The 24,026-nt window shown below is 31.0% G+C and overlaps 2 protein-coding genes across 6 annotated transcripts in view; both read left to right on the top strand.

The window, feature by feature from the left end:
* The first annotated feature begins 49 nt into the window (after positions 1 to 49).
* LOC101493105 (importin subunit beta-3-like) lies at positions 50 to 12,949 on the top strand. Of its 5 annotated transcripts, none has more exons than XM_073369901.1 (20): positions 59 to 1,534; positions 2,052 to 2,264; positions 3,120 to 3,224; positions 4,561 to 4,626; positions 4,722 to 4,892; positions 5,741 to 5,815; positions 6,343 to 6,470; positions 6,738 to 6,846; positions 6,940 to 7,006; positions 7,095 to 7,201; positions 7,281 to 7,337; positions 7,413 to 7,571; positions 8,454 to 8,549; positions 10,170 to 10,255; positions 10,358 to 10,424; positions 10,530 to 10,596; positions 10,707 to 10,864; positions 12,202 to 12,293; positions 12,419 to 12,485; positions 12,595 to 12,949. In XM_073369901.1, the coding sequence occupies exons 1-20, from the start codon at positions 176 to 178 to the stop codon at positions 12,661 to 12,663; spliced, it is 3,318 nt and encodes a 1,105-aa protein (XP_073226002.1). In that variant the 5' UTR covers positions 59 to 175; the 3' UTR covers positions 12,664 to 12,949. The 5 variants fall into 5 exon arrangements, 4 of the variants coding, with proteins under 4 accessions (XP_073226004.1, XP_073226002.1, XP_073226003.1 ...); XR_012163500.1 differs by lacking the exon at positions 12,595 to 12,949 and adding an exon at positions 11,615 to 11,847 and having other exon boundaries at positions 63 to 1,534; positions 10,530 to 10,599; positions 12,419 to 12,467; XM_073369900.1 differs by having other exon boundaries at positions 69 to 1,534; positions 10,530 to 10,599.
* A 4,919-nt stretch (positions 12,950 to 17,868) lies between these two features.
* LOC101495469 (uncharacterized) overlaps positions 17,869 to 24,026 on the top strand; it is an 8,709-nt gene continuing 2,551 nt past the window's right edge. Inside the window, exons 1-5 of the mRNA XM_073369910.1 lie at positions 17,869 to 19,245; positions 20,275 to 20,478; positions 21,962 to 22,072; positions 23,797 to 23,879; positions 24,006 to 24,026. The exon at positions 24,006 to 24,026 is cut by the window's right edge and continues 2 nt beyond it. Of these exons, the coding sequence (XP_073226011.1) occupies positions 17,986 to 19,245; positions 20,275 to 20,478; positions 21,962 to 22,072; positions 23,797 to 23,879; positions 24,006 to 24,026 (1,679 nt within the window). The 5' untranslated portion in view covers positions 17,869 to 17,985. The remainder of the gene's footprint in view (positions 19,246 to 20,274; positions 20,479 to 21,961; positions 22,073 to 23,796; positions 23,880 to 24,005) is intronic.

The following is a 24,026-nucleotide window of genomic DNA, read 5'->3' as shown; positions in this document are numbered from 1 at the left end:
TAAAAACCAATGCAAATGCAAAACTCAAACAAGGGCAAATTGGTCATCCAACGAGAAGAGAAACGAAAGAGTTGCTGACGTGGACAACTTCCACAAAGGAAAAAACAGATTCCGTGAAACTATCCGTTATTTTCCCCTCCAAAATCCCCATTCAAAGTTTCAACTCTCCTCAACAATGGCGTCAACCTCCTCACCGCCGCCACAACCCTACCTCCGCAATCCATTCTCACCGGAAATCGAACCGCCACTTCGCCAGAAGTTAGAAACAATATCACGCAAGAGAAGATGCAGAGAAGAATCACGAAACAAATCACTCATGTACGGCCTCGAACTCCAATCACACGTCGATACGTTTCTCCAACCCAACGACCTCTCATCGTTACAAGAAACAATCAACGATCCTTTATTCAAAACCGTCTTCAAATCACTCGCATATCATTACCCTAACGCATTCGCTTTCAAGCTCGTTAAACTCCTCCAATTCCACCCTCCTACCCCAATCCGAATCCAAACGGTTTCAATTCTCCGCAACATTTTCAAAGAATCCGATAAAATCATTCCCACAATGCTCATTCCACTCAAAGAACTTCTCTTCCTTTCACTCACAAAAGAATCCGATGCTTCTGTTCTCCCTATTCTCTGCGAAACCATCGGCCTCGTCGCTTCGAGGCTGTATCAATATCCCGATATTGGCGGTTGGTATGAGCTTCACCAGTACATTTCCGCTTCTTTCACCGAACACAAATCGAAATTGAATCACCATAAAGGACTCTTACTTTTAGCGGAATTACCAGTTGAATCTGTTGAAAACAGAGAATTCTGGATTGATCAAGGACATTTCGATTTTCTGTTTAACAATCTAATTACAGCCATTAATTCGTCGGATAATGAATTGCAGGAGTTGACGTTCAACGCTTCGTGGACGGTTATGCGAATGTCGAGAGATTTAGAGAGAACAGACGTTTGCGATTCTCTTTTGCCGCTTTTGTTATGTTTAATCGATCTTCATCACGGTGAAGAAGATGAACTTCTTGATATGCTTAAACGCTTAGAGAATTTGGTAACGATGGATATTGAAGAAATCTTTAACGGAAAAGAAGGGGATGTGTTTTGGTGTATGATTCGTGTGGCGGAGATGAAAGATTTGAGTGATAAGTTAAAATGTGCGGCGGTTGCTGTTTTGAAGGAACTTGATGAAACGAGTGCAGATGCCATGGAGAGTGTGATAAAGAAACTTTCTCGTGAAGAATTGAAGAGAGTGATTTGTGTTGCTATGGATATGATGGCGTGTGTTGTGGATGATCCTGTTTGGTATGAAATTGATCGTAAGAATTGTGAAGCTGCTGGGTTGACAGAGAGTTTTAACCGTGGGAAGTTTTTGATTAATATGTTAACTTTTGATGGAGATGAAACTGTGTTTTTTCCCTTTGCAGTTAAGATGATAGAAAGGAAATATGGTTCTGATAGTGATTGGCGGGTACGTCATGCAGCAATGTTTGCCATGGCTGCAATTGCACATAAACACTTCAAAGGGGTATGTATTTTGCATCACTTTAAAGAAGTTGCAATCATGTCATTGTTTTTTTTCTTCTTACTATGTGAGCCTAAGGTAAATCACCAGATATGTATGTCATGATGTGAGTAACTTTTTGGGAATGAAGTTTTGCATTTGTATTTTGGTGTTCTAAATAAAAGTTCTGTTGCGTCCGGATTCTTGATATTGTGTTTAATCGCGGTCAAATGTGGCTGATGTTTGTTTAATTGTGGTCACTGTATTTTGATGACATAATTTTTTTTTGTCAGTAGGTCATATTGCGGTTGGAATCCTGTAATTATATTACACAAGCCTCATTGAATTTAAATAATTTCATTCCATAAATAATTGTATTGTTATTATTGTTACTATTATTTTGATTTCTTAGTACATACAAAGCCACAAAATGATATTCTCTTTTTGTTGATTTTGTTCATATATACTGTTATTTTTTATGCTAACAATTTTATTGATATATAGTTGGTTCTTTCTTTCACATTCTCTTTTGCTATCGCAGGACATGAGTCAGCACTTGGACAAAATTGTGAGCCTTTGTGATTCAGTCTATATATCACTGAATGATAACCATCCCCGAGTACTTTGGGCTACTATACATGCAATTCAGCGTTTGAGTGAACACAAGGAACTATTAAATAATGCCCAATATCCCCTCAAGTTCTTGTCTAAACTAATTCCCATCACTAGAACTAGCCTTTGTGCGCATTTACAGGTACAAACAGATTAATGCTGCAGCTTGACATGTGTTATAGTGAAGAGTAGCTTGTTTTCTTTGTTGGGTCCTTTTTCTCAACTGCTCATATATCCATATATATGTTACTTATTTCCCTCTTGATATCATGACATTGTTGCTAACTTTTCCTGCTAGTGCTGCTTCTAATTGTTTGGGTTACAATTTTCAATTGATATTTGATTCATTCTTCTAATTGCTTGGACTAATTTACAGTTTACACAATGATAATCATTTACAGAGATTGGTGTCTATCTGATTTGACAAAAAGTTTTGTATTTTCATTTCATTTTTAAATGTAAAACCATCTCTTCTCTTCTCTTCTTTTCTTTATTTTTTATTTTTAAAGTTTTGTTTGTTTTTGTTTTTACTATTTTCAATATAAATCTTTTAAACAAGGGAGAGTTTTGCAACTAAACAGAACATGTGGGCAGTGGGCTTACACGGGAGATCTGGACCTACTTATCTCTCTTTTAAAGTTTTATATGTTCACCTCTTTTTTATTTTTATTTTCTTTCTAAAGATTCATCCTCAATTTTCGACAAAGTAACTTAGAAGCTGATTACTATGTAATTATTCTCTATATGTATTGAAGCATTTTATTTTTATGGAATATATATTGAAGCATTATTTATTAAGAAAAATGATTGGTGCACACTTTGAGAGAGAAATAGAATAATGTGATAGATTGATTATATAATAAAAAGAGATAGATAGAGTTAAAAAAAATATCCAACAAGTGTGTAAAAATCAAAGAAGTGTGTATATATAATTGTTTAATACCTATTCGCTGTTAGTTATCTTATTACTTATTCAATTGTTTAAGATTTTCTGCAGGTATATGCTGTTCTTGCTATTCGTTTATTGGTTACGAACTGCGGCTTAGAGAAAATATTATCTTTCGGGGAAGAGATTGTAGTTTTATTGCTTGTACTTCTCAAGGTATAACATGCAATTTTCACGATATCAACTTCTCATATACATCAATATTGTGCTTTTATTGAAAAGAAAATCTAATACACTCTTTAGGCAGGAAAATCTAATACATATATATCATCAAATATGACAACTAGAAATAAATTCATGACATTTTTTTAACCTATGAAAAATCACATTGGCTTTGTTTGAATAAACTTAACTAAACAATTACGATTAGTAGTAAGAATTTCCATGGTTTCTTGATTGATATTTTTTACTAAAGATTTATCTTAAAGAAAAAGAATAATATATAAAAATAAAATTTTTTGATTAATTAAATTCTACTAATTGTACACGAGAAAAATAACATTTATATGTAAGTGTTACATGATCTTAGGTAGCATATTTTTTTTCTTTTAAAATGCTATTAAAAAGCATTTTTCAAATAATGATATTAGGTATTTAATTCTGAAATACTCTATTAATTTTCAAACTCGAAAAAAATCAGATAATCAAATTTTATTTATCTATTTACTAGAGTTCATTTTCTTGAAAACAATAAAAAACATAAAAAAATATATTTGAACCGTTAATATTATTCACCAGCATCACAGTGTACCAAAAATTAAAAAGAGAGAGCCTAATTCAAAGACCCCGAATTATTCATTGGGTTCGAAACTAATTCAAGGACCCGCCTGACTGCATTTTCTGAGGCTAAGATGGTTGCAATGGAAGAAAAATGAATCTTTAGGGTTTGATTGGATATTTTAAAATGAGCAGAATAGAATAGAAAAAAAGTAGAGTGGAGTAGAAAGAATGAAGTAAAATATCTATTCCATTGTTTGGTTATTTGATGACGGAATGAAAGTAGGATTCTATGCCATACATTGAAATTAGAGGAGAAGAAAATAAAGGAAAAATATGGAATGAGATGGAATAGATTTCATTATATTCCACTCCATTCTACCCATATTTCAAATATCCAATCAATCAAACCTTATTAATTACCACTTCATTATATTCTATCAATGCAAACAAAGCCTTGATGAAGCAAAAGGGCTATGAAACGGATTAGAAAGATTAAATTTTTAGAAGGAAAGAAAGATGACAAAGAAATGTGAATACCCATCATCAAGTGTTGACCATGAAAGAAGATGGGTTTGTGAAAACAACAGAGCAGGATTTAAGGTGGTGCTGAGGAGAAAACAGATAAAAGAGAAAGGTGGGTATTTGTAATGGATGGAGCTTATGGATACAATCATTGCAAACATTTGTAATATGTATGTTTGTTGCTATATAATTATACATCGTGTTAATTGGTGGAATAAGTTTAATGATGTTTTTTATCCCGAGTTTTCAGCATGAAAAGCAGAAGTTACAAGTAGAAGCTGTTGAAACCCTTAAATCAATTGCAGTTCTAATGCCGGTATATCTTAATATCTGAAGTCTAAGAATGATGTAGGTTTTGATTGCAGTGAATTATAATCTCAATATGAAGTGATGTGCAATTTTTTCATGCAGGCAACTTTTTATCAAAAGTATTACGATACAGCAGAAAAAGCACTTAAACTCATTTTATTTGATAAAGGTAGTTCCCCCAAATTGTTTCTCCGTGCCAAATGTCTAGAATGCATGGGTATTCTTGTTAGGAAAGTTGGGCAAGATGTACTCAAAAATTGGGAAGTTATTAAGGTGATTTTTTCTGCTAACTCCTATTTCAATTTCAAACTTGTAAATTGTTTGAGTCTTATAGATGTTAACATGCCCTCTACTTGAATATAATTGTAACAATAATTTAAAACTATGAATTTTGTTACACGACTGTTTTCATATGGCATCACTAATAATCACTTTTAAAAAAATTTTGAGTACCCAGAGAAGCCACTAAATGTTACTTCTAGAAATTTGATTAGAAGTGAAACATGATTGGACTCAATAAACTTCTTAGGAAAATGATTTCTGGTTGGATTTGACAATTATAAAAGAGTAATTTTTTTTGGTGTGTACCATTTTTCTCCTTTTACCAAATCAATTTTGTTCTTAAAGTCATCGGGCATTGAATATTGGTACATGTCCTAGCAAGGATTTGAACTGTGATTCATTAAGTTGTGGTGACTAGCCTTCGTTAGTTTTTAAATGCCATATGAATATGAATTATTGTTGTATGATAGTTTAAATATATGCAGTATCACAATTTCTAGAGTGATCACCTAAAATATGGATATGATTACGATGTGAAATAGATACGAAAACTTTCCTTTGTATTTAGGATTATACAATTAAAGCACAATAGAATGTATTGTCGAAGCCAATCTTACAATTGTGATGTGATAGTATTATAAATTAAAAGATGCACTTTTAGAGGTCATACAGACGCTTTTGCAATTTTTCAAGAATAATCTTTATTTATCTTATACATGATGTTCATACGTATATATCATTCAAAATTTGATTAAATTTGTGATAGAATCACATTGAAGGCTGTCAAATAAGCATGAAATAATTTCATTGTGTGCTAATTCATGTTGTAACGTTTGAAGTTCATGAAGACTATAGTATCAGTTGAAGGAGAATTGAACAATACAGACCACTTAACAAGATGTGTCATCTTAAAGGTATATTTGAAATCACCTTGCTCATTTGGATTGTATTGGTTATGACTTTTAATCTTTCTTCACTCTTCTCTAAGTTGTGACTTTGTGGTTAGGGAGAAGGGTAAAAAGGGGCTTGTATTGATTTGGCACGAAGTCGTATGGTCAATCTGGGAGACTAAAATTGGAATCATATTTTCTAACAGGGTTCCTAATTGGGGGGAGGTCGTTGATCTTATGAAAGTAGTGTCGTGGAAATGGGTTTTGGGTTGGTCAAAGTTGTCATTCTGTTTTTATTATTTTGAGTGGTGTGCCGATCCATTGGAATGTATTGCTAGGATATAGATCTAGGTAAAGTTGAGCTACTATGTTAGATATTTGGTCCTTCATGCAGTTTTTGTAATGGGGTTGGAATACCTCTAGTATTCTTCATCTAATATATTTTTTGGCACTTTAAAAAAATGTAATCAATAATACCATTTATGTTCCCCCAAATGGCAATGATAATTTGAAGTTTGTATTCCTTTTAAAATGAACACTGTATTGTGCAGGCACTAGATCAATTCTGTCGATGCTCAAGAGTGAATATTGACAAAATTATCAACCAAACTACGCCGATGTTGCTTAGATGTGCTCAGCTTGATGTCAACTTAACAACCAGTATGCCCAAGGATGTGAGGTTTGTTTCTATTTTAGTACTACAATGATGAAATAATTTCTGTTAGATTTGATTAAATGGATAGTATTTCATGGCGTTGAGACAAATCACACAGTATAACTGGAAGGCGAATTGGGAACAACACTGATATTTGTGTTTGTGCATGACTCTATCCAAGTCAATGAATGTTGGAAACAAGCAATTTCACATCTGCAACTGACATGTTTGTGGAGCCATTTGATTAATTGATGCTCTGTTGTTATTAACCAATGGATTATTCATTTATAGCCTAGATGATGATAAGCATTTGGTTGAGAGCGTGAGAGTTCAGGCTTGTAATATACTGTCATGCTGTGCTGTTCGGTCAGCTCAAATTTTTTCCCCCTACATTTCCATGGTTGGTCTGATGCATCCAATGATTTTGATTTGCATAGTGGATTCTCCCTAAAAATAAATATGCAACTAAACATGTATATATTCAAATGTTTAGGTCACTGACATGTTTTTGAGCTTGCTTGGTTGCACTAGTTTCGAAACTCGCAAGGCTTCTATTTCAGGTAAGTATCAATTTAGATTATTTGAGTTCAACTAAAACTCTTGAAATTTAGATTATTTGATGACATAATTCACTTTCTGTTTCTCTAGCTCTTCCAAACCTACTCCTCTCAATTGACGTAGGTGTAGAAGATATAAACAATAAAAGAGATATAGCAAATTTCATTGTGCTATCTATGATTGAAGCTCTACATAAGGTATTTGATCATTATTCTTACTTTCTAATTTATCAATTGATGCCTGGACTGATTTCTTCCCATTGTGGAATACATGCAGGAAACTGATAGTGATTTGTCTAAAAGAATGTTGAGGTTACTCCCCAAATGTATTCAGGTACATTAAATTATGCAAATTATATACTGGTGTTATGTTTTGATCACATTCTTCTCATACAAAACACATACGCAGATCTCTGGTTCATATTTCAATAGTCATGTAATCGAAATTATTGCCAACGTGATAAGCGGAACACTAAAAAAGATCATTGGAAATGAAATAGAGAGGGAAAAAGAAGCTGAAACTTTGGAAGGGGGAAGTGGTACTTTACTAACTGATGAAACAATTAAGGTAATACTTTAAAATCTCTCTTATTTTACTGCCTTTTACTTTTCATATGTAACTTACACTCTCTCATTTTTTTAGTGAGTACTTATAAATTAGGAAGTTGCAATTTTTTTTTATAACCATGTAATTGGTGCAAAGTATCCACCCATTTTGCCAATGAATAATCTCTGCCGGAGAACTTGACCATCTTTAGTGGGATTTTCTTCCCCAACCACTATTTTTCCATCTACAAGGCTTGAACTCGAGATATTGCTCTTAAGGGATATTTTCACTTGGACCAACGTGATGTTAGTTAGCAATTTACACTTTGAAATGTATTTGGCATATTAGTAGTTACAGTAACTTACCGACTCATGCTCACTAAAAACAAATTATTACAAATTATCTACAATTTTAATTGATTAAAAGAATGAAAGTAAGTTTTGTTCTATTTTTATCAATTAGAATACTAACTTTTTTTTTTTTTACTCATCAGAATACTAAATAGTTTATAAATAGACATCAATAAGATATAATTAACTTTTTTGAGGATGAATTTTGATATAATTAATTTTAACACATCAGTTAAATATTAATTATAAAGAAAGTAAAAGAAAGTCTCGACCACTTATAATTATGTATAGAATTCAAATTAGTAGAGCTTGGAATTTTGAGTATATTATAACGTGAATAAGATTTGTTTTGGGTGAAAAGTCTGAATAAGATTTAAATGTATGCTCAACCAACCGTATTTCAACTTATACCAAATCATAATATTATTTTGGTAATATATGTGCAAAATTTATTTACACCGGTAATGTATAACAATTATCAGCTCTATTTTTTCATTTATATTTATTGATCTATAGAGTAGAACTAAAGCTGACTTTTTTTCACTCTTTACAGGATACAAATTTCTTGATAGGAACATCAGTTGAAACATTTAAAATCCGATTTGTGACACATATTGATGTCCTCATGAGAAATGTTGCAGGGTTTTTGGTAAGTATGTTATCCTTTTCTATTTGTTCCCATTTGGGTGCTTTTAAACAAAGATTGTTATAATCATCGCACGTGAGCACATTTGAAAGAAACAAAAAAATTCTTCTTGAAAGAAAAAAAAAACTAAGAGCTCCTACTAGGGGCATCAGAACTCCTATCAGCTAATAACAGAGAAGAAGCAAAATCAGAGCAACAAAAAACGTTCTAGCACCGTCTGACAAATTCATAGCAACCATGCCACAGAAGCAACTTTATTAGCCTCACGATAGACATGTTAAAATCTTTCTTCAAACTATTGAAGTCGTGCTCTTTAGATCCACCTTGTCCATAGTTTAGATCTTATAATTTCTTTCCGTTTACAATAAAAGATGAGCATTATCACTAGAGAAAGTAACTTTTGGCGCTTCTAATAATAGCACTTTCAAATAGGGATATTTAATAAAATGATCCAATCCAATACAATACAGATTGTAACTATAATAAGTGGCGGATCCTGAAATATTATTTATTGGGGGTAAGCAAATAAATATAATATTTTTATAAAAGAAAAATATAGAATAATGGTCCAAATCATTCTAAAATAAAAAGAACATGAAGATTTAATTGATCTTGAAAATTAAAAAAATAATATCTATAATATTATAAGTTTCTATAACGAAGTGGGTGAAAATAATTTAAAATGTTTTTTTTTATATATTCCTACTAATAGAAAAATAACTTGTTGCCCCATTATCTCATGAATGAATCCACCCCTTATTGTAATAATCAAATAAAAATAACAAAATGTTGAAGAAACCAAATAACCTATTTTTTTTCCTAATAGTAATGGATATCGTATTTTGGTTCCTATTATGAAAATTGGTCCAATCCAAAATCAAAGTGACTATACTCTTGTAAACCCGCACTCTTGTGTTATATAACCCACAATCTACTATCAATGTAAAACTATTTTATATTGACATCTAATTACAATTATTAATTTGTTTGTGTAGTTATTCTATCATACAGTTACATAATATAGTAACTTGTCAAAATCAATGACTTTTGTTTATTGTCCGTGTAAACTTAATTTATAATGAAAGTGTATAGTCTCTTTTTTTCAAATGTTCTTTTATAGATCTTAAGATTGTGTAAAATTAATTTATAGTGAAAGTGTATAGTCTCTTTTTTCAAATGTTCTTTTATAGATCTTGAGATAAGATAATGTTGGATTAGAAATTTATATTTTAAACTATGATATGAGTTATAAAGATTAATTTTTTGTATTTAATCATTTCTGTTAATTATTAGCATTTCTTAAGAAATAAAATATCAATCTAATTCAAACCAAAATAAATTAGAGTGAATTAAATTAGATTCTAGAATCAAATTAATTGGATTGTCAAAGAAAAAAAAATGATTTGGATTGGATTAGCTGAGTTTTTCCTTGAACCCCGATGCGATCCAATCCATAATCACTGGTTCTTTCCAGTGTTGATAAAATATGAAATTTTCATATTCAAATTGGAAAAAATTGTTATAAGGAAAAAATTAGGCTTTTTTTTTTTACAAGTAAAAATTAAGCTCTGGTAGCTATTTTTCTCATAAATTTTATTATTGCTTCTGCGTGATCTTTGACAGGGGAAAGACAGGCCAGATAGAGTGATTGCTTTTGCCATTTCCATTTTTAACATCTTGGTGCCACAATTCCCAGACAAATTGCCACCGTAAATTCCCAGATAGAGTGATTGCTTCTTTTATCTTTGTTTGAAATTAAGGCAATAGATACCCTATTAATAAAATATCTTGTCTGTTTGCTAATTGAACAGATATCTTAACAAATATATTGTAACCGCCTGTGATGCTTTAAGGGAAAATTATCCTCATGCTCAGCTGGTATTTGTTAAAATGTTTCACTAGTTTTATTTATTTATTTATTTATTTATTTATTTATTTATTCATGAATAATGAAGATATGTTTTTGGATAATGGTTCTTCCAGCATGCTACACGGGCGATTGGTATCTGTGCTAACTTTGGTCAAAACGATCAACTCAAAACTATTGTTGGTGGTAACTTTTTTAAGCTCTTTTAAACTTAAAAGCACGAAAGTATATAATATATACCTTATGTATATATACATGTTTTTTTTTAATGACAAGTTATAGGTTTTATGCAGTGTGTGTTTCCAGACTATACGATGTGATGACAAAAATATATAAAGTTAGTAGGGAATCAGGAGATGTAGAAATCTCTATAGCAACAACATTTGATACGGCAGTTGCAGCTCTTGGGAAAATTTGTGAATTTCAACGTGACATTATCGATGGCCCTGTGGTAATAATCTTTCAAATACCTATATTCTTCCTTAGAAAAAGAAAGCCACATTTTTAAAAATTTAATGGCTCTTTTCAATGTCTAAAATATTTCTTTTTATTTGTGTAATTGTGTACAGAAAGATCGCACCTACCTTTTATCAATAATTTCAATAAAATACATGTTCAGTTAATTTTAAAATCCCTACATTGTTTAAAGATTTTAAAACATATATTTGATTTTTTTTTTTTTTGCAATCGTGTCTTTGAATTTGTCAATAATTTATAATCAGGTTCCTAAACTATAAAAAAAATTCATTGGATCCTTGAACGGTTTAATAATTTGAAATTAGGTCCTTAAATTTTTTAAATAATTTGTAATAGAGTTCATGCACTAGTTACAAATTGTTGCAAACCAGAAATAATAGAAGCTAGAATTCAAACAGAAACAGAATTGCAGATGGAATACAAGTGTTTATTGATGGTAAAAAAGAAATGCAGAAAGGATGATCCACTGCTACCCAAAAAGCAATGTTTTAACTGTGAAGCAGCGACACGTCATTTTTAGTCTTGTATCGTGTCAGACATGTATCAATATGCTGATATGATCCAATATGAAGTCGATGATGTATATTGCTTTCGTACATTGAACCTTTAGTGCATATAGATATGCAACTGGTCAACTACTCTCAAGAAAACTCTAAGTTATAAAGGTGAAATGTGAAATGCATATTATTAAGATGCTTACAGAAATTAATGTTGTTGTTGACAGTATATTGGTTAGATGGACCCTAAAATCTTACTGTCAAGAGCAGCTATTATTGGTATTTTATTGGAAGATCAAAAGATAGGAGCGGAAATAAAGTGGAAAGATTGCAGATGGAACAAAGACCAAGTGCCAGATAAAGAATATAGTCAGAATTATTGAAAAATTAAGTAAAAAATAAATGAAAAATGCTTGGACCTGCATCCGAAGCAGGACTACAGAACCAGGACATTGGTTCCGTAAGTTCCCTTATGTTTCAAATTACGTGTAATATATAAATTAATATCTCTGCAAGTTTTAGAATGAAGTATGTTACATCTAATTCCTCATAAGAATCTGTAATTTGATTAATTGCTAAATTTCTCAAGCATCTACTACATTTCAATTCATTGCACTTATGTCTGCTCACAGCTATTGCTCTATATAAACAAAACAGTAGTTTTGCAGAAATTTATTATCTTGGACAGAATAGAATCATCACGAGTTACAGTGATTAATAATTCCTACTGTAGATGTTGATCTGTAATGTTTGCTGCTTTGCACCTTCTTTGAGTATTCGTTATTTTATTCTCAATCATGATGCCGTTAAGCAGGTGGTTCAAAACTGGTTATTCTTCTTGCCATGTAAGTGTGATTTCGAAGAAGCAAAATATGCACATGGGCTGCTTTCTAAAATGATACAAAGGTGTTAGATCTTTCTCAATTCTCCTTTTGAATACTTGATGCTTTATATTCAAATTATTACATTTATTCATACTTTGGTACACATATTGGGCTAAGAAAAAGTTTAAAACTGTATGCATTGATCAGGTCAGATAAGGACCTATTTGGAGACGATAACAAGAATCTTCCCACTATTAATTCCGTCGTAAAAGAAGTAAGTAGAATCAGTTTTCTTTACTTTGTTGTAATGTGGATTTATCTTAATTATCCTGGTACAATATATATATATAATAATATAATATATAATAACATTTTTTTTACAGATTTTATCTCACACTGACCGTCTGGCAACTCAAGAAGTTATTGATCAGATGATTAACTTCATTAGTTAACATGGTGAGATTGACTCCTAGTCCCTGTAGAAATATTTGTAAGTTGGAGATGTGGAAATACTTCTTGTTTTTTCATTGAATTGTACAATAGACAATAAGCCAGGAAGATTTCAATTTACAATCTTCCAAACGTGTAAAGACACAATAACCTTCACACATGACACATAAATAATACAAATGTAGATAGTCTTTCTACTCTGTTTCCTTCGCCTCTTTGTAACAAATTACAGAATCTTAATTTTTGATATAGGGATTTCTTTTGAAGGAGTGCTCTACCAACACCATATTATTTTAATCATGCTTTTCAATACTCTTTCTCATAAGAAATTTTGTGGATCCAAACAATTTTGGTGGATCTCATATATATATTTCTATTAATCAGAGGAAATCTGTTCAAATATGTGTGTTGAAGAAGGTAATGACATTATTTCTGTTTCAGTTTGTTTTCAGTGAGCTTCAATGGTACGTTGGTACCTTGACAAACCGAAAAGTTTTAGTATAATTGTTTCTTGAATTTATAAGTTAATGATATATTTTTGTATTAACAAACTATTTATAAACTTTATATATATGAAACTCCATTTCATAAAAAAAAAAGCATTATTTTATTATCTATGAGGATTATGCTAATATTCTATGATTTTGCTTCCTAATGATATTTGTGACAAGATTGCAAGTTTAAAGTCACCTAGTACTCTATTGATTTTTCTTGTTGGAATTTATCCTCAGACGGCTACTTTTCTCGAAGTCGGCTTAGGTTATGTTCGAATTGATGGAATGAAATGAAATAATTTAATGTTCCATTTTTTGGATTATCATTTAAAGGGTGGAGTGGGAATGGAACTCAATGACATATAATTCATCACGTTCTATCACTTATTCACATGTTGTTTCTTCTCTAATTTGGATGGAATGAGATGAGGCTTTTTATTTTTATTGTTCTACCACACAAAAAAAAAAAAAAACCAAAGTACCATTCATTCTTAGTTAAATATTAAACTATCACATTTTATTTTTATTTTTCTACATTCCTATTGAGAAATTGGTTTCTCCTCTATCAATTTCTCAACTTTTTTTTTTTAATGAATAAAGAGAAATGAGTTTCCCTTCTCAATGTATTATTATTATTTTTTAATTATAAATTTATTTTATTATTTATAAAATCTTTTTTATTAGTAGCGCTATTTAGGAGACACATACATAGAGAATTTGATCAATTAATAATAATAGTGGGTAGTTATAATTTATAAATGTGAAATAATATAATACATTATTTTTTGTTAACATCTTTCTTAATAATAAATATACATTTTGTTAATCAATAATTATTATTTTAATTAAATAATTAATTTAAGTTTTATTAGTTATTTAATTTAATTAAATAATTAATTTAAGTTTTATTAATTATTTAATTAATTAATTATTATTTTAATTAAATAAATAAATATAATGTTAATTTTATTTTTTATAATTATTAAAAAAAATTAATAAAATTGAGTCCATAAAAATAACAACATTTTATTTAATATTATAATTAAGCATTCAAATATAAAATGAGTGAAAAGAAATATACACAACTTTTATTACAATGTTTTTATAACATTAATCTCCTATATGATGTTCAGTCTCACATCGTGGTGGTGGTCGATGAATACTACACAGACGAGAAGGAAGTGAGTTTTCTTTGTCAACTGCGTATGTGTCGGTCGACGAATACAACGTGGAGGTGCGTTTTCTTCGTTAAGTGGACATGTGTCTCCTGTACATTTTCACTTAGTAGGTCGACATACATCAAAGAAGTAAGATCTACTTTATTAAGAAATTATGGAATACCAAATAAGTACATGTTATTAATATAACGAGCAACCGACTCAGGCGTACCTAGGTTTGCACCAAATAATTATTCACAAACTCTTAATCACTTTTTTTGTTCCTGTTAGAATTCCTTGGTGGTGTTATGCTCTGTTTGGTGGTGTATTGCTATACTTGGTAGCTTCGATAACATGAAGTCTTTCTCTCTTTATTGACATTAGTCATACATTTTTAACAGGTCTATTATTCAGTAAAAAACAGATTTAATATACTTTTTTTAGGAAAATGTATTTGATGTATGTATATTTATTATATTATATATTTATTTATTTTGACAGAATTATATTATATTATTTTTTATGAATAAATTTCTTTCTTCTAAAATATATTTCTATAAATAATGATAAAAATGGAATAAAATATTATAACTTTTTCTATTCTGTGTCAATGAGTTCTTCATTAGTATTATCGATTCTAAGTAAATTTTTCTGGGGATCTCTGTAATGACGTTAGCCTACTACATAGTCATTGGGCTGTTTTCTTTGGGATATGGTTGTTCACCGTTTGTAGAAGGATAGAAACTCATCTGTTTTTTCTCGAATCCAATATCAAGTGTAATGTTAAATACCAAGTCATTTTATTAAGGATTTCTACCACTCACCCTTATCCCTCACCTTTACGTCCTACTTTCAAAGCACGTGAATATACCATTTTATATCCTACTATTTGATAGTCAACATAAGAGACGAGAGTATAATTTATTTGTACCATGGCAAATTTCTACTATTTGAATCCTTAAGAGTATTGGCTAAAGAAGTAGAAGTTTGGATGAAAGTTTGTAAAGTGGACCTTGAGAAATTCCAAGATCAAATTGGTGGGATTTTCTCATATAAACTATTTTTCGATAAAGTTTACCCTTACATGTGCTTTGAATTACTTCACTTACATGTGCTTTGAATTACTTCACATTGATTTTGAGTTTTAAAAAATTGTTTAAAAATTATTTTCAGTCACAAATGATATTAATGAGTTGAGTCGCAAATTAAATTGTTCTCTTTATAACGTTTCGCGGTACTATTCAAATTGTTAGCATTTATGTCATAAAACCTATACACGTTGTTGTTCACTGGATATCCAATGAATACACATTAATAGGCTCTAATAGCGAGTTTAACTCATTTGAGGATCATAGATTATGACATAAGCCAGACACTCCCTGTAATAGCTCGAACCTTGACGTTATCGACACTATTAGTCACAACCTTCTCGCCCCTTTTTCATCCATTGAAAATATCGAGTTTTTGCCTTATGTGGGAATCAAATCCGGTATGTGGGGGATAAATACCACTGTCCATTCGTTCCTACTACCATTCATTTGTCTAATGGGTGAAAATGAGGGCGAGAAGATCGTGACTAACAGTGCCATAATGGTGTAAGGGTCAGATTGTTATAAAAAAAAAAAGGAGTTACAACTCAATTGGTAGTAGGAATGAATAGACAGTGATACTTATCTCCATATATCAGGTTTGATTCCCATGAAAAGAAAAAAATAGCTATTTTCGATGGGTGGAAAAGGGGACAGGAAAGTCATGATTAATAGTGTCAATAAGAGTAGAGTCGGGCTATTATAGTCCAAGTTCAAAAGTAACACAACTTCAATTGTTTTTTCTCTATTTAAAACATAACAAACAGTTAGTAAGAGTTTTATTTTTTCTTTCAGCTTCACGGTTCATTTCAGTGTCGTTTCTAAAAATCAGAATGTTTTCCATTTCTTGTTACGATTACAAGCCCATACCCAACCGAACCGGACGACTACCTCATCAAACATATGTCAGACAACCTCAAGTTCGAAACAATTTTTTCAAAATGTGGTGGTGTACAGTGTGTGTATATATCCTCGTATCTAGGGCTTTATTTTATTTTGTTTTATTCACACAACTAATTCTATTGTTTTGAACATTCTTTTCAACTCTTCATGTGCATTATCTTTAATGGTTTAGGATTACTAGTCCATTGTTGTTAAAGTTGTGTCTGTAGCAACCCACGAACAACTAATGAACAATCAATCTGCAAAATAAAATAGTGAAATAAGATATTAAACAGGTAAAATAATCTAGGAAGATCTCAATAATTTTATTCTTCAGTTTCAGAAAAAATGCGAAGTGCTTGTATGAATGAGATAAAAACGAAGATTTGAAAAGTAAATGATTTTCTGTTCAATCGGTTCTGTTTTTTTTCCTTTTATTTTTATTTTTAATCTCATATACATAGCGTGAGAGGGAGTAGAAAATTCAATGAGTCTATTCCTCGAATATTGCTGGATTTCGGTAACTGAAGAGAGATAGTCAAGAGATGAAAAAGTTAAGTAAGTGGTTGTTATACTAGATACTAAAAATATGGAAACAATTTGTTAACACGTGTAGTTGAACAATAGATCATGTAAGCGAACGTGCTATTTTGTTAGAGAATAGTTGTTATACTAGAAAGTAGAAACATGGCAACAGAACCATTTATTTAACAAATATTTCATTAATAAAAATAACTAAAACACATAATTATTTTGAAATATTAAGACGCTGCTTTAAAAAATGTACTCCATAATTTTAAGGCTTTAGAGATAAGTAGGATATCTGAGAATGACAGTAATTCATGGAGGAGTAGTGTGTTATATATCCTTTGCGAGGAGTGTATACCAACCTTGGATCATTATCTATTTTCAAACACTTCATTCCTATCATGTTGTGTGAAGAAATTAAGGGATGATGACTCGGAGCGGATACACTTATTTGAACTGAAAAGTTTATTATGAAATTAGATATTTAATGGCCATCTATACACCTAAGAGCGCGTGGCACAACAAAACTCATCTCTTTTTCCTACCACGTTTGTTATTAATTAACATTCAATGTTAAACCTCGTATACCATTTTAGATGCACGAGACTCAATTCGTGCCGTTAAAACTCTATAAAACCAAATCATCACGCTTAATGACAAATAATGTGAATTAATTATAATTTTAATTTCTCGTAAAAAATAAAGAAAATAAACTATAATCTAAATTGTAGTTTTTTACAGCCGTATAATTTAAATTTTGTGTGTAAAAATAGAAAGATTCTTCTATTTTATAAAAACAAAATGTGTAGATATTAAATAGAATATATAAATGGAAAAAAATTAATTTTTTCAAAAAAGAAGAAATTGTGAGCAAGAGTGTAACTTGGAACTAATAAAAAAAGAGTGTAACTGGAGTTGAGTTGCAGAGGGATGTGTGATGATGTGTGAAAGTCCCCGCTTTTAGCGTAAGCGTATCATACTCGAGTTACGAGTCTTTTTAATGTTATTTATTCTTCCTTTTCAGCCGTCAGACATATCCTTCTTGTGTCTCTCTCTCTTTTCATCTAAGCTTTGTTTCCTTTTAGCATATACCAAAATAAAGAAAGCCAAGAACCATCCTCACTCACTCACCTACGTACATCAAACCAAACCCTTAATCTAATTGCATTCTTGCAATGGAATCTGAATTCTCTGTGGAATTACAATCCGAAACATTTAAGGTCCTAAGTTCCAACGACGACACCGCCATGGAAACACTCTTCTCTCATCTTTACCCTAACCCTCCTCAAAACCAAAACCAACAACAACAAAAATCTCAAGCACTCACATTTCTCCAATGTTGTAAATACCACCACCCCGATCTCCTCATGATCAAGCTCTTTTTTCTTCTAACATCCAGTCCCGAAACCTACACGCGCACAAATGCCGCACGCGCTCTTCTTTTCGTCCAACCGTCACAACTCTGGCCCAAATTACGTCCCCAGGCCCAATCACGCCTACAGGCCCATTTCATAAACTATCTAACCGAAGAAACTTCAACCCACGTCCTTAGACTCGCGTCACTCATCCTTTCTCAAACCGTTTCCGTTATTTATCAATCCCATCAACAATGGCACGAAATCCTCGATTTCCTTCTCAACTCCGTTAATTCAAACGACGAAAAAATTCGCGAATTCGCGCTTCTAGTCTTCTCATCACTCTCAAACGACTGTCGTTTAATAATTTACAAAACTCTAACCGACAAAGTTCGATTTCTTCACTCGTCGTTTTTATCTTCTCTCTCTTCTCGTAACCCTGACGTTCAAGTAGCGTCGTTTAGAGCAGTTGTGAGTTTAATCCGTTTGTTTTCCGATCCACCGCTTTTTCACGAACTTCTAAGAGCGATGATGGTTGGCGTTTTTGCACTGTTACATAGCTTCGAAAGAAGCTATTTCAAAAACGCGTTTGCGGAGTTGGTTAAGCTTGTTTCTTGTGAGCCTGTTCTGTTGAAGCCTTACTTGAGTGATATGGTTCTCGATGCACTACAAATCGCGGAGAATAACGGCGTTAGAGATGAAACGCATCGTTTGGCTTTTGAATTGGTTCTCGCGATGACCGAGTTGAAGGAATGTGAGCAGACGCTGGTTAATCTTCCGTATGAGACGGTGGTTAGGTTATTTATTGTTCCAATGAAGACGCTAGTTTTGTCCGTTAAAGATGACGGTAACGGTAACAATGAATTGGAAGAAGAAAAAGGAGGAGATGATGATGATGATGATGTGTATGAATTTGGAATAAAGTGTTTGAAGAAGCTTTGTGTTGGACTTGGAGGGAGTAAAGTTGTGGCTGTTGCTTATGAAATGTTGTCGAATTACTTGGAGTCCACAGATTGGAAAACGAGACATGCAGGAATTACATTGCTCACTGTCATTGCCAAAGAGTACTCTGACGAAATGGTGATTACTTCATCGTAACTATACTCTACTCTCTACTCTCTACTCTACTTCTTCTTGCATTAAGATTTACCATGCATATGATAATAGGATACTATACTACTTCTTGCACAAACACTCATTTTTTCTCTATCTATCATTCTACCACTCTGATGACTTAAGATTTCATTGAAAACTATAATGTTTTTACTCCTTTTGATTCATTGTACAAAACTGCGGCTGCAAACGCAACATATATAGCCATTACTGCAACTATTGCATGCATCTTGCGATAATTATAGAGTGAATTTATTTTTTATTTGCATCAATTACGGAAAGATCAAATACTTTTATTTACTATTTATTTCCAAAACCACATATCTTTTGCTTTCCTTTTAAAATCTCTCTCAAACCTTTTAAATTACAGTCTGAAAATATAATATAAAGAAAAAGAAAGATAGAAGAATAATTTGTATAAACTGTTGAGCATTATATATATATAATTCATTTGTTTGGTCGCAATCTGATGCAGCTATTGCACTCGCTATCTTATAAAACAAGAAAATTGCAGATTGATGTAGAAACTATTGCAACCATAATATTGCGGTTGGATGACATGACACGGTCTTCTATTGCAAGTGATGAACCATTTGTTGTTTCTTCTGAAAACATTAATTTTACAAAGAGTACAAGAAATTTTTAAGGGCAAAATTTTTATATTAGAAACCAAAGCATACCAACCTGGAAAATACTCAAAAAATTTAATTTTACAAAGAGTACAAGAAATACTCCAAGAAAGGAAAAACAAACTAAAAGAAAAGATAATACAACGACAACACAACCACTGGAAAAACATTTATTTAAGAAAAGCAAAGTTGGGATCACTCTGAATTGATCCTAACTGCACCTATCTAATTGCACATAAGTGCTAACTCAACAATTTGTACAGGAATTTTTGTCGTAGTGGTAGGTTACAAAACTTTATTGACTCACACTGCATATTTTGTGACGGTTCAGTTTGACTTAGATATGGTTATTCATACATTTGTGCAGGTATTGATGGAAAATTTTCTAGCAGAAATGGTAAACAAAATTTTGAAGTTATTCCAAGACTCCCATGTTCAAGTTCGGTTGGCAGCTTTTAGTTTGATGGAGATGCCTATAGGCTTTGTCCAAGTAGCACAAATTCTTTATCATCATAGGTTTGTGCAGGCTTTTCCCATTGCACTTGGCAGTGATCAGGACAACAAAGTGAAGGTATAGTACAGTAGATGTTCACTGTAAGCTATTTGGTATCATGCAAAACCTGTTTTTTTTTCCTTAATCTAGAACTTCCATAATCCATAAATAGTTTCTTTCACCTCCAACATATATGCTTTGTTTACTTTGCCTCCAACATAGATACCTTTTGATTTTTTAAAATTTTCGACCAAAACAGCAAATAATTTCAGTTAGTTTTTTTATCTTTGTGAAAATAATAAATCATTTATGTTTACATGTTCATTTGGTGAACTATCATATTTTGTTTTTAGCTCCTATAAAAAATTCATTAATTTTGTTCTTGAAAAATTTATTTAAATTGAAATTGATTCTTGTAATATTTATTTTAGACTTTATATAGATAAACTAAAATTAAATTAAAGAGACTTATTCCGTTGTGAACAAATTATACAGGAATTAAAATAAAATATTAAAAAGCAATAGTAAAATAATATATTTAAAAAGATAATTAATTATACAAGTACTAAAACTAAAAACAAAAAACAATATATTTATCGGGATCAAATATTATTAAAACGTATAAATTATCATTAAATAATGCTCTTTTTAAAATAATTATGAAAATAGTGCACCATCAACACATGATAAAAATGTTATTTAAACTTTGATGGTGATTTTTATTTATTTTTCCTTTATCAAAGGAGGGGTAGTTTTCATTTGTTTTTAATCAAGCAAAATGTATTAATAAAACTAATCCGACAACAAGTGCAAGATTAGCCACCAAATACATTTTAATTATGTGTCTGTGAATATGTAACTATGACCTTCCACATCTTACATTTACTAGTTATTATATGAGGTATCTGATATCATACTTTTCAAAGGACAACATAGCTATTTTTAATAAATTTTAATAAAATATTATATTGTCTTAATTTAAAGGACGATCTAATTATTTTAAATAAATTTAAATAAAATATTATATTTATTTTCAACTTTTTATTATTGTAAAATATACTATTCTTTAATATTCTTTAAGGAGGTCTATATTATATATATATATATTATAACTTTGAATTTGTAAAGGGTGTAACTGTAGTTTACTAACTACTAAGATACTTTTTCTGGAACTAGAAAAAGTATTTAGAGTATATTAATTTTTTTATGGTTTTAAATTATGATTTGTAAAATTTTGAAGTCTCTGCTGCAACAGAATAATAATTGCAATTTAGATTGTATTTTTTATGAATGTAAAAATTTGCAGCGTAATTGCAGCTAAAACCTCAATTTGCAGAATAATAATTTTTAATCCTATTGTTTTTCTTTGAAATTAAAATGCTTAGGGAGTAAACAATGGCAATGCTTGAGAAGCATGAACAGTATCTATATGCAACTTGTTTCTATTCCTACGCTTTCCATTCTTTACCTTTCTCTCTCACGGAAAGAATATGAGTTTGTCTTTCTTTACCACATTTTCAAACATGTCTTAAAGTTTAATAATCTTACGTGGTTTTTCTAGGAACAAGCTGCCTCAGCAATGTTATTCTTTTTAAAGAACACTGTTCCAGAAAGCTTAGCATCGTACCAGGATGCGAATACTGTAATAAGCAAATTGTTATCAATACTTCAGGTAAATGCTAGATTTCAATATCCGTGGAAAAATTACCATATATTTTTAGTATGCTAACTTGGACGGAATGTTGTCATTAAGATTTTTCTTCTGAAGCTGCTATTATTAGGTAGGGCCGGTCAGGGGTATATGCATACAGACTAATTGTACATGGTTCAATTTTCCTTTTTTTAGAGTATTATAGGGTCTTAAAAAAAATACTATGAAGAGATAAAAATTCATTTTGCAGTATAGGGCTAAAAAAAAAAGTACAAGAATTTACTCTACTAATAGGGGATGCTAGTGTGTATAATACACGATCACTCAAAACAATCCTATGAAGTTTTGAGCTTGCGGGTACTTCTACAAAAGTTGCTTAATAGATGTAAATGTAGATGAACCGTTTATGACAATGGCAGTTTGGTTTTTGAATTGTAAAATAGGTGCATTGCCATTCAAGGAATAAGTTTGTTACCCTTGGAGGGATAATTACTCTACATAACTCTGTCCTTAATAACACTCTCCTATTTTATCTATCTTTTCTCAAGATGCATTTGAAGGTCTAAAAGCTTATTATCCAAATTCTGAGAAGGTTTCTCTAGGGTAACTCCAAAGGATATGCCAAAATAGCCTGAGTTTGTTGCTATGATGTTTGTAAACCTAAACAAGCGAGTGGTCTCGGGTTAAAAATTTGGGACTTTTGATTGCAAGTGACAGTGACTCGACGATCTCCAGCACAAGACGTTGGGACCATGGATCCTGGATATGGGATATTACTTGGAGGAAAGCATTGTTCGTTTGGGAACAACAGTTATTGGTAGACTTATACAAAATTCTTGCATGCTTGTTGATATCTATGGTTGACGTTCAATGGTTCTGGATTCACGATACTAGCGGCCATTACACTGTTAAATCAGCTTATGAGGCTCTCTCAAAAGAGTTGTTGGTGGTTGAGCTTTCAACATATGACCTTAGATGAGATCCCAACCCTCGTATACTTTGTATGAATGGGTATCACATTCGTCCTAATTAAGTTTGACTTGCTAGCCACTTTAGTGCAGTTTGTTCGTTGTCGCTGATTCTCTTCATGTCCCAACCTTCCCTTGGCCTTCTAGGATTTGTGGCGAGGACATTTATTCGTGAACAATCTTCGGTGGTCGACTTAGTGTCTTATTTATTTGTTTTCCCCTTACTTGTACTTCTTTAATTTATTACTTATCTTCCTTTTCTTCTTTGTTGTATTGGGTTAGAGTACCCTTATATTATTTCCCTTCAAAACAAAAACAAAATATGTTTATTATTGTGTTTCATAGTGTATATGTATTTATTATGTTTTTAAAATAATATTTGATATTTTGATAATATCTTTTTATTCAATTTTAGTGTCAATATTCATGTTATATGTTTTTAAATTTGAATTTTAAAAATACTTTGTTGTTAAGAAGTTTCTATTATTATGTTGTTCCACGTTATTTATTTTTTGACAAGTGTTATGTTTATTTAGTTTAAATTTAAAATTTAAAATATTAAGGGTATTTTGTTTAGAAAAATGTTCGATGAATATATATATATATATATATATAATTTTAAAGGTTGACAAAATTTTACAAAATAATAGTGGACAAAAATTGAGAAACAAATTGTAGTTATTTCTGAGTTAGCTCAATTATTTGGTACACATATTATTTTGTCTTGGAAACCCTTATAATCCATTAATTTAATGTTTTCCAACTCTCTGCTTTCAGGATAAAGGAAGTGATAAGCAAAGAAGTATTGCTTTGTCAACTTTTAACATAGTTGCACAACGTTGTCATGAAGTAGCTCACAAGTAACATTTTTTAACTTCATCTTCTCTCTTCTAATATATTCGATATGTTTAGCATTGTCATATTAATTAATGATAATGCATTAAAAGTTTCTTATTATTATTATTTTTTTTTTTACTTTTTGGTAGGCATTTTGCAAATTATCTTCC

The sequence above is a fragment of the Cicer arietinum genome, chromosome 6 (assembly GCF_000331145.2).
Source record: "Cicer arietinum cultivar CDC Frontier isolate Library 1 chromosome 6, Cicar.CDCFrontier_v2.0, whole genome shotgun sequence".
NCBI classification, from domain to species: Eukaryota; Viridiplantae; Streptophyta; class Magnoliopsida; order Fabales; family Fabaceae; genus Cicer; species Cicer arietinum.
The sequence above is the reverse complement of the archived record's forward strand: the minus strand, read 5'-3'. Positions and strand labels throughout refer to the sequence as shown.